Consider the following 15,025-nt stretch of genomic DNA (forward strand, 5'->3'; position numbering starts at 1 on the left):
CAGTCACTCCCTTCTCTGTGTTTCATAGCACTCAGTTCATACTACCAGGCTAACACGTAGACCTTTTTACGTGTCTGTCCCCCTCAGTGGACTATGAGCTCCTTGGGCAGATTTTAACATTTTTGCTGCCACTGGTCCTGGCACCCAGACATGTGCGGCTTAAATGTTTATTGAACTGAATCCAGCCACTGGTATCCCTTGATATACAGGAGCCTGGGTTGAATAGAGACCAGAGATAGCTATTTAGGATCAGACTGGGGTAACAAGCGGAGGCAAGTTCTCTAGAGCTGATGCATCTGAATTTCATTTTCAGCGAACTGAACAGAGGGATATAAGGAAAGCAAAGTTGAAAGAAAAGAAGGAGCAGAATCAGAATGAGGCTTTACTCCAGGCCATCGTGGTGAGTTCTCAAACTTTAGGTCCTTCTGGTCTTGTGAAATCCACTAATCCTGAAGCCTACTGGGAACCTTTCTGGGAATGCTTTACCTGAATGAGTTGTACATTTTCTTTCTGCTTTTGGTGAAGCAGTGTGACATGTCAGACCTTCTGAGTTCAGTCAGCTCTCTCACTTGTATGCATGTGTTGGTTTCAGGTAACATATCCTGAATTTAGTAGCTTTCGGTTAAGCATTATCTAATCTTCACAGTAGCCTTCTGGCGTAGGTCTTCTTGCTCCTGTTTTGTTTTTTTTTTTTTTTAATTTTTTTTATTTATTTATTTATGGCTGTCTTGGGTCTTCGTTTCTGTGCGAGGGCTTTCTCCATTTGTGGCAAGTGGGGGCCACTCTTCATCGCAGTGCGCAGGCCTCTCACTATCGCGGCCTCTCTTGTCGCGGAGCACAGGCTCCAGACGCGCAGGCTCAGTGACTGTGGCTCACGGGCCCAGCCGCTCCGTGGCATGTGGGATCTTCCCAGACCAGGGCTCGAACCGGTGTCCCCTGCACTGGCAGGCGGATTCTTAACCACTGCGCCACCAGGGAAGCCCCCTTGCTCCTGTTTTTGCTAGATGAGCACATAGTCTCAGGGAGATGAAGAAACCTCACACAGCTAATATGTGTCAGAGCCAGGTCCTTGCTCTCAGCCCCTGTGTTATACTGCATCCTGAGAAAGTGAATTTTTAGGATGTAGCTCTTCTAACTATAACAACAACACAAAATTCTATCTCCCCTTCCCTCTCTTTACTGCATTTTAAATGAATGTAGTCTGATCTTGCTTTCACAAGTCACTTTGAGCCTTGGCTACTCAGGGGAGGTAATACTGGCTATGAGATTGTGGCGTAGGTTCTTGGTTTCATTCTTTGCCGAGTTAAATTATGTGCCTATTTAAATTACTTGTTGACTTTGAGAACATCACAGTTCTAGGATGCACTCCACTAGTCCCTCCGCACAACAAGGAATCTGTTAACACATTAACAGATTAAACAGAAGGGAATACTCCAGAGGGATTTGGTCATTTTCTAAAATGTAGAATATTGGAATGCCCAGACATTTGCATACAGACCTTATTTTGGTTCTCTCCTTTAACTCTGCATCTCAGACTTCAGTGTACTTAAGAATTAATCTCAAGAGTAGTATACACAAAGTTGTATATACTACATTTTAGTGGTTTAAAGCAGGGGTCAGCAAGCTGCAGCCAGTGGCTTACAGCCCTGCCTGTTTGTGTATGTCTTACCAATGGCTGTTTTCACACTACAGTGGCAGGGTTGAGTAATATCAACAGAGACCATTTGGCCCGCAAAACCTAAAATATTTCTTATCCGACCCTTTAAGGGAAAGTTTGCCAACCCCTGATTTAGGAGATACCATCAAGGTAATTTTGATTACATGTCATTTTCCCCTTGTGTGCTAGCCTTAGGAGCCTCCACACAACATACATAAGAGGTGACTCTACTATTTAGACCTTTGATTTATCCTTATTTCTATGAGACAATCAAAATTAAGTCAATGTGTGCATTATTTTTATTATCCCATGTCCTAGCTAAATGGAAACGTTTGCCATGTTCGTACATGCCACTCTCTGCATCTTTTCTGTACCTTTGCACATGCTGTTCCTTGGCTGTTACTTGGGGTAGAATGCCCTTCCCACTCCCTCCGCCCCCCAGCTTTTCTGCTTTTCAAAGTCATTGTTCAAGGCTTAGCATCCCCCAGTCCCCTCCAGCCCCCAGGCTGAATTAATTATTCATGGTCTACAGTTCCACAGCTTTACTTCTTACCTTATGTTGTACTTATTACCATGTCTAGCTCATGTCTGTGACAGAGTCTAGCACGTGGTAGATGCCCAGTAAAGGTGAGTTAAACAAGTCTCAGGGATAATGAAGACGAATGATGTGCAGAGCTGGCTCTCAGGGAGCTCGCAGTGTTATGGTTTCCTTGTTTTAGTGAAATGAGTTTGCATCCTTCCACACATAAGGTGTGTGTTTTCTTTTTTTAACCCAGGCTAGGAACATCAGGCTAGTGTCTGAAGCTGCTGGAGAGGATGAAGACTCAGCCTCAGAAGGTCTCGGTGAGCTCATCCTGAGTGGGCTCACTTCTGAGAACCTCTGCGGAGCCAGGCTGAGTGTAGATGATGGGGGAAGACTGAGCTGGCCTGTGCTCTTTCTGTACCCAGAGTATGCCCAGTCGGACTTCATCTCTGCTTTTCACGAGGACTCCAGGTACTTCCTTCCCCGGGAGCCCTCTGCTGTGCTTGCATGCTCTTCCCCGCTGTCTCTGCAGGATGGACAGGTGGATTTTTGGTTGAGGAGGGAAGAGAATAGTTTTAGAGGGTTTTACACAGTCTGGTTGCTATAACCTCTCTATTCCATAGCTGATTTCTCCTTTTACTAAGTAGCTTTGCAGTGACAGACCACAGTACAGTGTTTGTCAAGCTCTGCTACTTGTCTCGTGAGAGATGAAATCATTGGAGGTAGTAACTGCATAGAACTGAAGGGTATATTTATTAGAAGACATATAACTAGCAATTTTAACATGTGATTTCATAGGGTTAATGCTTAGAATGTGGCTGAATATAAGAATGTTGTTAATCCTGAGTCAGTTTAAAGAGAATTACTATGTCATAATAGGACAAGTGATACACACATTTTGGGCACTGCTGTCAAAATGGATTAAGCCTGCATTTCATGATTTATACATTCTTGATATCTCTGTGAATTGGTGTCCAGGGCATGGGATGTAGGAAAACAGATTATGAGTTATTGATACCCAGAAAGTACATGTTATATCTCCTTAGGTTTATTGATCATCTAATGGTGATGTTTGGTGAAACGCCCTCTTGGGATTTAGAGCAAAAATACTGCCCTGATAATTTAGAGGTAAGAGAAGTTTTATTTTGTTCCTCTATGGGAATTGGGGTGGGGAGGAACAGGGGGTGCAGTGAGGTTTCACTGCCTTTTTAAAAAAAATTGTGGTAAAATATAAAAAACATAAAATTTACCATTTTAAGTGCACAGTTCAGTAGTGTTAAGTACATTCACGTTGTTGTACAACCATCACCACTATCTGTCTCCGTTTTCATCATCCTAAACTGAAACTCCATGCCCATTAATCAGTAACTCCCTATTTTCCCTTCTCCTCAGCCCATAGCATCCACCCTACTTTCTGTCTCTGAATTTATCTCTTATATAAGTGGAATCATACAATATTTGTCCTTTTGTATGTGGCTCATTTCACTTGGTGTAATGTCTTTTAAGATTCATCATGTGTAGCATGGGTCAGAATCTTATTCTTTTTTAAGGCTGAATAACATTCCATTGTTGCAACTTGAAAAAAAAAATCACAACTTTACAGAACAAAGAATTTGTCTTCTAACTATTTGAGAGTAAGATACCAACTGATGCCCCATCACTCCTGAATACTTAAGTGTCTATTTCCTGCAAAAAGGACATTTTCTTTCATGATTCCAATCAATCATCAAAATCAGGAAATTATCTTTGATACACTCTTGCCAGCTAATCCTCACACTCCATCAGTTTTCACAAATTTTCCCCCAGTAATGTTGTTGGTTTTTTTTGGCACACACTACCAATTAAAAAAAAATTTCTTTTAATTGAAGTATAGTTGATTTACAGTATTGTGTTAGTTTCAGGTGTACAGCAGTGATTCAATTATATTTTTTCAGATTCTTTTCCATTATAGGTTATTATAAGATATTGAATATAGTTCCCTGTGCTGTACAGTAAATCTTTGTTGCTTATCTATTTTATGTGTAGTAGTCTGTATCTGTTAATCCCACACTCCTAATTTATCCTCCCCACCCCCCACTTTGGTAACCATAAGATTGTTTTCTGTGTCTGTGAGTCTCTTTCTATTTTGTATGTAGATTTATTGGTATTATTTTTAGATTCCACACATAATGATATCATACAATATTTGTCTTTGTCTGACTTACTTCATTAAGTATAATATTCTCTAGGTCCATCCATGTTGCTGCAAAAGGCAATATTTTATTCTTTTTAATGGCTGAGTAATATTCCATTGTGTATATATACCGCATCTTCTTAAGCCAGTCATCTGTTAATGGGCACTTGGGTTGTTCCCATTCTTGGCTATTATAAATAGTGCTGCTGTGAACATTGGTGTGCATGTATCTTTTCGAGTTAGAGTTTTCTCTGAACATATGCCCAGGAGTGGGATTGTTGGATCATATAGTAACTCTATTTTTAGTTTTCTAAGGAACCTCCATACTGTTTTCCATAGTGGCTGCACCAATTTACATTCCCACCAACAGTGTAGAAGGGTTCCCTTTTCTCCACACCCTTTCCAGCATTTATTATTTGTAGACTTTTTAATGATGGCCATTCTGACTGATGTGTGGTGATACCTCATTGTGGTTTTTGATTTGCATTTCTTTAATACTTAACGATGTTGAGCATCTTTTCATGTCCCCGTTGGCCATCTGTACGTCTTCTTTGGAGAAATGTCTATTTGGGTCTTCTGCCTATTTTTGATTGGGTTTGATACTGAGTTGTATGAGCTGTTTGTATATTTTGGATATTAACCCTTTGTCAGTTGCATCATTTGCAAATATTTTCTCCTATTCTATAGGTTGTCTTTTCATTTTGTTGATGGTTCCCTTTGCTGTGCAAAAGCTTTTAAGTTTGATTAGGTCCCATTTGTTTATTTTTGGTTTTATATTTTGGCCTTGGGAGACTTAAGAAAATATTGCTACGATTTGTGTCAGAGAATGTTTTGCCTGTGTTCTCTTCTAGGAGTTTTTTGGTGTCATGTTTTATATTTAGATCTGAAAACCATTTTGGGTTTATTTTTGTATATGATGTGAGGGACTGTTCTAATTTCATTGATTTACATGTAACTGTCCAGCTTTCCTCAACACTATTTGCTGAAGAAACTGTCTTCTCCATTGTATATTCTTGCATCCTTTGTCGTAGATTAATTGACTGTAGGTGTGTGGGTTTATTTCTGGGCTCTCTATTCTGTTCCATTAAGCTCTATGTCTGTTTTTGTGCCAGTACAGTGCTGTTTTTTGTTTTGTTTTATTTTTGGCTGCGTTGGGTCTTCATTGCTGCACACAGGCTTTCTCTAGTTGTGTTGAGCGGGGGCTACTCTTCCTTGCGGTGCGTGGGCTTCTCATTGCAGTGGCTTCTCTTGTTGCGGAGCATGGGCTCTAGGTGCACAGTCTTCAGTAGTTGTGGCATGCGGGCTCAGTAGTTGTGGCTCACAGGCTCTAGAGCTCAGGCTCAGTAGTTGTGGTGCACGGGCTTAGTTGCTCCGCGGCATGTGGGATCTTCCCGGACCAGGGCTCTAACCCGTGTCTCCTGCATTGGCAGGCAGATTCTTAACCACTGTGCTGCCAGGGAAGTCCCTGGTTCTTGCTTTTTTTAATCCAATCTGCCACTCTATGTCTCTTGATTAGAGCATTTAGTCCATTGACATTTAAAGTAATTAATGCTAGGTATGTACTTATTACCATTTTAAACCTTGTTTTCCAGTTGTTTTTGTAGTTCTTTGTTCGTTTCTTCTTTTTGTCTTTCCTTTTGTGGTTTGATGATTTTGTTGTAGTATGCTTGAGTTCCTTTATTTTTTTATTTTTGTGAATCTGTTTTATGTTTTTGATTTTTGGTTACCATGGAATTCAAGTATGTTGACCCATAGCTGTATCTACATCTACTTGCCTTTTTTTTTTTTTTTTTTTTGCAACGCTGCATGGCTTGCATGATTTAGTTCCCCAACCAGGGATTGAACCCAGGTCCCAGCAGTGAAAGCTCCAAGTCCTAACCACTGGACCTCCAGGGAATTCCCAGTATCTACTTGCTTTAAACTGATGGTCATACAAGTTCAAACACATTGTAAAAAAAATCTACATTTTTATACTCCCCACACACACACATTTTCTGATTTTTATGTCCTATTTTTTGTACATCTTCATGCTTATCCTTTTGCTATTAATTGTAGTTATAATTGCTTTTACAAAATTTTTTGATTATTTTTTAATCTGTGTACTGGCTTATTCAAGGATCTTCAACCCTTTTATGTATTTACCTTTTCTGTTGTGATCTTTCCTTTCCAGTAGATTCTTGCTTCTTTCCTATCACAGTTAGAGAAGACCCTTCCATACTGAAGACCCTTAGTATTGCTGAATTCTTTTAGTTTTTGCTTGTCTGAGAAATTCTTTATCCTTCCTTCTATTATACATGATAATCTTGCTGGGTAGGGCATCCTAGGTTGCAGATATTTCCCTTTTGGAACTTCGAATATATCATGCCACTCCCTCTGGACTGCAGCATTTTTGTAGACAAATCAGCTGATAGCCTTATGGGGGTTCTCTTTTAACTGACTCTTTGTTTTTCTCTTTCTGACTTTGGATCTTCTCTTCAACTTTTGCCATTTTAATTATGATATGTTTTGTTGTGGATCTGTTAGGGTTCATCTTGTTTGGGACTCTCTGTGCTTCCTGTACCTGGATATCTGTTTTCTTCTTTAGGTTTGGGAAGTTTTCAGCCATAATTTCTTCAAATACATTTTTGATCCTCTTTTCTCTCTCTCCTCCTTCTGGAACTCCTATTATGTGTAGGTTGGCACACTTTATATTAGCCCATAGATCTCATATGTTGCTTTCATTTTTTTTTTTTTCTTGTTTGTCTTTCTCTCTGCTGTTCTGATTGGGTGGTTTCCATTATTCTATTTTCCAGATCACTTATTTGTTCTTCTGTGACATTTAGTCTGCTCTCCATTACTTCTAGATCGGTTTTTATCTCAGCAATTGAATTGTCTAATTTTGATTGGTTCATCTTTATAGTTTTTAGTTCCTTTTTACAGTGATCTGCATTTCTATCGATAATCTTTCTTAATTCCTTTAGCATTTTTATTCTTTTTTGAACTTGGGGTCTTATAGACTGGTGAGGTCTGTTTCATTATTTGTTCTTTCAGGGGATTTCTCCTGTTCTTTTAATTGGAGTAGTTCCTCTGGTTTTTCATTTTACTTAACTTTCACTGTTGCTATGTATTTAGGGAAACAGTTATCTATTGTGGTCTTAAAAGGGCATTTTTATGTAGGAGTGTCCCTGTGTAGACTGTGTGTCCAATATTTTTGGTGTGAGGGCTGGTTTTGGTATGGATGCCTGCCATGTCTTTCATCAGAGTGTGCTGGCTGTTATTCCCTTGATAGGGAGTGTGATTGGTGTTGCAGTGTCCAGAGCCTGCGTTGGATGTGAGGCTGGGCCTCCTCTTTGCTCCATGGCCTATCAGGGGCGGGGTCTGCTCCTCCGTTGTTGGAGTAGAAGCCATGAGGGTCAGGTTCAATCAGGCTTTGTTGCCCTTGAGTGTGTGCCCTGCCCCAAAGGAGGTGGTTGCTGAAGCAGGTGAGGCCCGTGTACTCACGGAGCACTTGTGCACTACCTGTGTAAGCATCCATGATTCACTCAGAAGCAGCCCAAGGTCACGTCCCTTTCTCCATTTTGTTCATCCCAGATCTAGTGCAAGGCTGTGGTGTGGAGTAGGCTAGAGTGGGGGTCAGGGCATTGTGGTTGCAGGAACTGAGATGGCCGTGCTGCCACCTGGGACCTGGGGTTGCCTCTGTGGCAGAGCTCTCCCAGCACCTGGCCACTCCAGATCTGACACTAAGGTGCAGTGTGGAGTGGGCAGAGCTAGGGTGCTCCCACCAGGAAACCATCACTGCATACTCCCACCCAGGGCCTGCCTGACTGCCCAAGATTCAGCGCCTAGCCACTGTGTGTTCTTGTGGCACTGCCCGGCGTGTGCACTGACAGTGTCTGCCGCAGCTAGACTTGCTACTGCTGTTCGGGTGCTGACAGTGGGTTTTGCAGCTACCCCCAAATCACATCTCAGGCCCTCCAGGCTGTCTCTGTGTAGCTAGATTGAGTCATTTCCCAGGATCTGCCTGCCTGAGATTCAGTGCTTAGCCGCTGTGTGTTCTTGTGGTGCCGCTTGGTGCGTGCACTGACAGTGTCTGCTCAGTTTGGCCCGCCACTCTGGTGCGTACACTGACAGTGGTCTCCATGGTTGTGCTCAGATCACACCCCAAGCACCCTGGTCTGTCTCTGCGCAGCTAGACCGAATCTTTGCCGTGATCTCACACCAGGCTGTGGTGTGGAGTGAGTGTGGCTGAGGCACTGGCCCCTTTGGATTGGGAAGTGCAGCAAGGTGGCAGCCTCCAGTGCAGGTCTCTCTCCACCCTGATTGTTAGTGAGCCAGCACACGCGCACTCCTCTCGAGTAGAGTCTAGGCTTCTCCAGCCCCTCTCTGTGTCAGCGGATTTCCCAGCAGTCAAGGGGGTTCCCCAGGTTGAGGATCCATCCATGTGGACCTTCTCTTCCTTACAGAGCACTCCCAGGGGTGCCAGTCCCAACCTGATGCTTTTTTCTTCTCTGTCCTATCTAATCACATGGAGATCTTTCTTGCAGCTTTGGTTGTACAGGAGATCTTCTGCCAGTTTCCAGTTAGTTTTCTGTGAGAATTGTTCCACATGTAATTGTAGTTTTGATGTTTGTAGGGGGGAGGTGAGCTCCACGTCCTCCTATTCCACCATCTTGATCCCCCTCCGCCTATCCCCAGCAGTGTTCTTTATAGCAAAAGGAATGCCACATTGTACTGTATCTAGTGCTCATGTCCCTTTAGTCTCCTTCAGCCTATGGAAGACTTTCTCAGTCTTCTGGCAACTTTCTTGATCTTACCACTTTTGAAGATTACAAACCAGTTATTTTGTGGAAAGTCCATCAGTGTGTTTCTTTATGACCATGACCTGGATTATGTATATTTGACTGGAATATCACAGAAGCAATGATGTATTCTTATTGCATCCCATCAGGTGCACATAATTTCAAATGTCCCATTACTGAGGATGTTCACCTTAGTCCCCTGATTGAGGTAGGGGTTTGCCAAGCTTCTCTGCTGTAAAGTTACCCTTTTCCCCTTTGTAATTAGTATTTTATAGGGAGGTACTTTGAAATGATACAAATATCTTACTCATCAAACCATCAACATAATCATTTATATCAGTGGATTTATGGTTTCTTACTTTATTCATTGAGTTATAATCTATTACTGTGGTTATGTTGTGCTCAGATTGTCTCAGATTTGGTCAGTGGGAATGCCTTCAAATTTGCTTCTGTGTCCTTTTGACTTGTCTCCATTTTTAGAGCAGTTCTTGCTTTCTGTCACAAGATGTTCAAGGCTCAAATTGTGCTTTCCTTGCCTTAGCTGTAGAATCAGCCATTTTTCCCAAGGAGGCCCTGGCTCTTTTTGGTGGAAAATGATATTTAGAAGTCAAGTAGTGGGTATATTCATAAGTACAGGGGTGAGGCGCGGAGAATGCTTACTGCTCCAGTGCTGTGTGTGTGTGTGTGTGTGTGTGTGTGTGTGTGTGTGTGTGTGTATGAGCTCTCACTGGGGTCTCCAGTTCTTATCCAACACCATCTCTTTCTATATATATATTTTTTTAAGTTTTTTAATTTATTGATTGATTGATTGCTTGACTGCTATGTTGGGTCTTCGTTTCTGTGCTAGGGCTTTCTCTAGTTGCAGCAAGCGGGGGCCACTCTTCATCGCGGTGCGCGGGCCTTTCACTATCGCGGCCCCTCCCGTTGCGGGGCACAGGCTACAGACGCACAGGCTCAGTAATTGTGGCTCACGGGCCCAGTTGCTCCGCGGCATGTGGGATCTTCCCAGACCAGGGCGCGAACCTGTGTCCCCTGCATTAGCAGGCAGATTCTCAACCACTGTGCCACCAGGGAAGCCCCTCTTTCTATATTTTTAACAGTAGCTTCTATTATTCTTAATATATTTATTTGTTTGATCAATCCCCCTGTATCTAATCCCCCTTCTGTCACCACCAGTGTCCCCTCTCCCTCGGGGAACCTTCCTCACCTCAATTGGATTCCTGACTGCCCCCCATCAGGCTGCTGCCCCAGCACAGTGCCCTCCTCATCCTGCATGCACTCTGTCACCCCACGCTGCTTAACCACCCTGCATGAATCTCTTCCTCATCCTGCGTGGGTCCTCACTCCCCTCAGCAGGCCACCCCCTGCCATGAGTGGCTGCCCTTCTCACCCTGCTTAGCTGGCCAGTCCACAACGAGGATGCCTGTCTCCACTGGCTGGTCTGATACCCCTCACCCCCCAGCATCCCTCCTATGCAGATGTCTTCCTCAACCTACTTGGGCTTTGACACCTGCACAGGGCTGTCCCCTGTGTGGACATCTCTCTTCCCCTGCTCTGGGCCACTAGTGCTTTCTTTTCCCACACCTAATGGCTGTTGGACTGAATTGTTAGGGAAGGGAAGGCTCATAAGCCTGGGCTTTCAGTCTTGGCTCCTCTGTTTACTAGCTGGGTTTAGTCGGTAAGTTATTTCCTCTCTGTGAGCCTTGGTTCTGTCTTTGGAAAATGGAGCCAGTAATACCTTTCTTAGTGTCGTGGGAGAGGACTGAGTGCTTTATACTCCACGACTCTATAAGGGAGGCATTCAGCTAATAACAGTTGCATGTCTTTAATGTTTCCCCAGACTTGGCCTCAACATGCCTAGTGCTGCTGAAGCCCTTTATTTGTATCTGACTCCTGCTCCTCTGTTCATCCTGCAGGTCTACTTTGAGGATGACGACAGGTCAGAACTATACCGGGTGCCTCCCAAGAGCACCCTGCTGGAGGTGCTGCAGCACCCCAGGTGAGTCACCTTCATGGGGCTGAGTAGACCAAGAAGGATGCTCAGGCACCATCCCAGGGATACGGCCAGGTTCTCGTTCCACCACTGAGTGTTTGCCTTGTACTCCCCTCCATTCTGCCCTGGATACAAAACTGTGTGAGACAGCGACCACAGAGACTGTCCTGGGCCATCGGCCAAACAGGTTGCAGTGTGATGACTCAGCCCATTGCACTGCAGCATGACGTCCTCAGGGAGAGGTCAGTGGGCCTGCTTGAGAAAGAAGAAGCTGCCTGGCTTTTGTACCAAAAACAGCTGGGATGGCCTTCCTGTTCCTAATTGTGCCTGTGTCCCCTGATATTGTCATATGGAAAGAGCATTGGCTCTTGATGTCAGACACCATCATTTAGTGGCTCTTTGGCTCTGAGCACATACTGCCTCCCTGGGGCTGTTTCCTCATCTCTAAAATAGGGATAATAACTGTTGCCTACATATTTCTCAGGTATTTGAGAGAGTAGGAGTCACAGAGCTCTGATGAACTAAGGGGCAGTCTTGCTGTGAGAGGGCACCTTTGTTAGTCGCAGTGGCAGCCACTTGGATTTGGCAGTTGTCTCTTTCTTCAGCTTCGGGGTGTTCCTGGGCTATAAGGGAATGCCCTCAGTAGCTTTGTAAGGTGACTCTTGGGCTACTTTTCCCTAAGCTTTGAGCGAAGCAAATGTCTTGCATCTACGCTAAAAGGGCTAGGGCAACGAGGGTGGTTGGGCGTGGTAGGAAATGAGGCTGGAGGACCAGGTTAGGGCCGTGTGCAACAGCCTTGAATGCCCTAAGGCGCATGAACTCTATCCTGATGGTGGTGTGTGGAGCCCCAGGGGGTGTTCAGGTAAAATTTACCAAGTAATGTACAAAGCTTGTGTACTCTTCAGTGGTGAAGCCTGAAGTAGAGGGTGGATTGGAGAGAAGTGTAGGAGGCACGTTGGGATGGGAGTTGGTGATGTGCTGACTGACTTGGTGTGGGTGTCCAGCTGGTCTTGATGCTTCTGCTTCGGCCTGGCAGGCAGGAGGTGAAGGTTTCTTCAGATATGATCCATGACTTCTCTTGGCAGCACTTTTTTCTGGCCCTAAGTCTGCCTTCTAGTTTATAGATAAATTTTGAGCTGTTCATTTTCTCAGTTGTTAGCAGATTACCCAGAATTCTTTAAAGGCCCAAGGTCTACTCTACCCCATCTTCCAGAAAATGGGGGAGAAATCTAAACAGAAAGCAGACTGATTTGTGGAGGAAAACCAGTTTCATGCTTCTCAGAAAGTGTAAATGCACTGGAAATGATTATTTTTTAAATGACTAACATAGGCAGGAGGCTTCGCACAGGTGACTGGCAACTTCAGACCCTGAACTGGGTGCTGGGCCAAGCTACAGGCTCCTCTGTCCGTACCCAAGACCGTGGGGTGCTGCTAACACCCCTGGACCCAGGAGGCCAAGGCCTTGCCTAGCCTGCCCACTCCATTGCTTCATGCCCAACAGCTGCAAACGCTCTAGTGACCCGCACCTCCTGGCTTTTGCTCCCCCATGCCCCACCTCTACCCCTTTTTCAGTTAACGCAAGCTGAGACATGGCAGCTTCCCGGAAGCCTTTCCTGATTCGCCTTTCCCATAGAGGGAATCACGTCCCTTGGGCTAACACCGTACCTCACAGATGCTTCTATAGTTGTGCTTTGCTGTCATTATTTATCTCCCTCCCCCCAGAGAGGGATGGTGATTTTTGTTTGTTGTTTAATGAGTGTTTTCAGCAAGGGGCCTGGCTTACCCTGGGCACTCACTGTTGAATGAAGGAATGAAAGCGTGTGCTTGTTTTATTTCACGTTTAGCCATAGATATACATGATGCTATAGGACAGGCCCAAAGGTTCTTGCTAGGTTCTAGAGAGAGGGTCATGCTAATTTGCAGACTTATAAACAACCAAACTAATAAATATGCTGAACTTGCATTTTAATGTTGACTCGTATCTAAAGGTTCACCTTGACTTGTTGGGAAGGTCCATGGATGATTAAGATTGCAATTCAATTAACCCCTCTCTTTTATTGTGTTCACTGCAGGTACTTTGTAAAAGCCCTGACACCAGCATTTTTGGTCTGTGTAGGATCCTCTGCTTTTTGCAGGAATTATCTCCGGGGGAGAAAGGTGCGCCAGGTAAAGTGACCGGGCCATGCTGTGAGAGCCAGGCCCCTTGGACCTCCTCGCCGCTCCTCCTCCTCAGCCTGGGGTCTAGCACACTTGAATCAGCAGGACCTACTCCTAGAATCCAGCACTTTATTTCTGTCACCCTGGGAACAGGCCTTCCCTGCATTGTGGTTGGGGAGGAGCTGCCGACTTCCTGAACTGCAGCCTCTCTGGTCAGAGTGCTGAGCTCCAGCTGGTCTTCACTCACCTCTCTTGATACAAAACTCCGTGCCTTGGTCATGACATCCTTGGACTCACTGTGAGCTGTGTTAACCACCAGCCTCCATCTCTGACCTGAGGAACTCACTGGTCTGCGGATGCTGACTCACAATCCAGTGACGTGGTTCTGAACCTGTGTGGAGTCAGAGGCCTTAGAGAAGCTACGGCTCACACTGCAGACATACACAAACCACGCGTGTAATTGTAAGGTATCAGAGCTGAGAGACTCGGGCCTCCCGTGACTTCACGAGCACAGACGGCTGCTCTGTGGGGATGCTGTAGATCCCTTGGGGTGAGATGGGGCCAGGAAAGCCAGGTCCTGTTTCTGCATCTATAAAGACCTACAAACTGGGGTCCTCCAGAACCCCTAAAATGTTTGTCACTTTTCCTAATCTTTGCAGTATGGAGAACTGTGACATATTTGGACAGTATGTCACAGTTTTCACATTTCAGAATTTTATGCCTTTTAAACTGGAAATCTTTTTGTATGTTGAGTCACTGTCAATACATTGTATTTTTGTCTGCAACTATTTGCTTCCTCCTTTCCAGAGGATTTTATATACCCTTACCTTGCGTTGCCCACCCCGTCCCCCAGGGAAGAGTGTACTTCCCTGCTCGTGATGCAAAGGGATGTGAATGGACATGTCCAGACCGAGCTTACAGAGCATCATGTGGTAGGCTTTTGCTCTTTTCCCTCTGCCGTGGGAACATATTTCCCAGAGAGGGGCTGTTCCTTTAGCCTGGGTGTTAGATGCTAAGACACATGGAGCAGAGCTGAAGCAGCTGGCCTGCAGCCATTGACTGTAACATGAATGAGAAATAAATGTTTGTTGTAGTAATAAGCACTGAGATTTGGGGGTTGTTTGTTACTATATAGCAAAGCTAACTAATACATCATTAAACTGAAACCAGCTGCTCTACTTAAGATCGACTAATTTGGGGTTTTGTGCTGTGCCTGCCTTCGTCTTTGAAGGGCATTTTGCTGTGCAATATTTACAAAGGACCAGGCAGCTTTCTTCCAGGTGCGGGTCCCTGCCTGTGGCTTGTGGCCAGAGAGCCGAAGTCCAGCCTCCATCCTAAGCCTGGCTTAGGCCACACTGAGGCCGTCCTCTCTCACTTTCCAGCTGGACTCCATGCTTTGTGTAAGAGGCTAACATTCAGCTGGCAGCAACCCCAGCAGGCACTGCAGGGCTCCCTGCAGGAGCCGCCACACTCTCATGGGGCAGAGCAGGTTCCAGGGTGCCGCCTTACTCACCTGTGACACAGACGGGTTACCGTGCCCCCTTCTGGACACTGAGGCTGGGGTGAGACGCCAGATGAGAGCAAATTGTACGGTCAGAAGTATACGCACCTTGAGAACAATCTGTATGTGACCATCATCCCCGTCACCCAGCCCCTTCACAAGACTCCTGGCAGTCAAGTCCTCAGTCATTTCTGCTCCACCTTCTCTTCAGTCCCTGCCCCCGCTCCAGCTGGGGTGGGACAC

General features: G+C 45.0%; 1 protein-coding gene across 2 annotated transcripts in view; it reads left to right on the forward strand.

Moving 5' to 3' along the window:
• Positions 1–14,381, forward strand: part of TTC4 (tetratricopeptide repeat domain 4) — a 37,583-nt gene extending 23,202 nt beyond the window's left edge. Inside the window, exons 6-10 of one of the 2 annotated variants that reach the window (XM_059923362.1) lie at positions 314–400; positions 2,434–2,651; positions 3,227–3,308; positions 11,048–11,130; positions 13,197–14,381. In XM_059923362.1, the coding sequence (XP_059779345.1) occupies positions 314–400; positions 2,434–2,651; positions 3,227–3,308; positions 11,048–11,130; positions 13,197–13,299 (573 nt within the window). In that variant the 3' untranslated portion in view covers positions 13,300–14,381. The remainder of the gene's footprint in view (positions 1–313; positions 401–2,433; positions 2,652–3,226; positions 3,309–11,047; positions 11,131–13,196) is intronic. The other variant, XM_059923372.1, reaches the window with a different exon arrangement.
• Positions 14,382–15,025: the final 644 nt, after the last annotated feature.

Source organism: Balaenoptera ricei, chromosome 1 (genome assembly GCF_028023285.1).
Source record: "Balaenoptera ricei isolate mBalRic1 chromosome 1, mBalRic1.hap2, whole genome shotgun sequence".
NCBI classification, from domain to species: domain Eukaryota; kingdom Metazoa; phylum Chordata; class Mammalia; order Artiodactyla; family Balaenopteridae; genus Balaenoptera; species Balaenoptera ricei.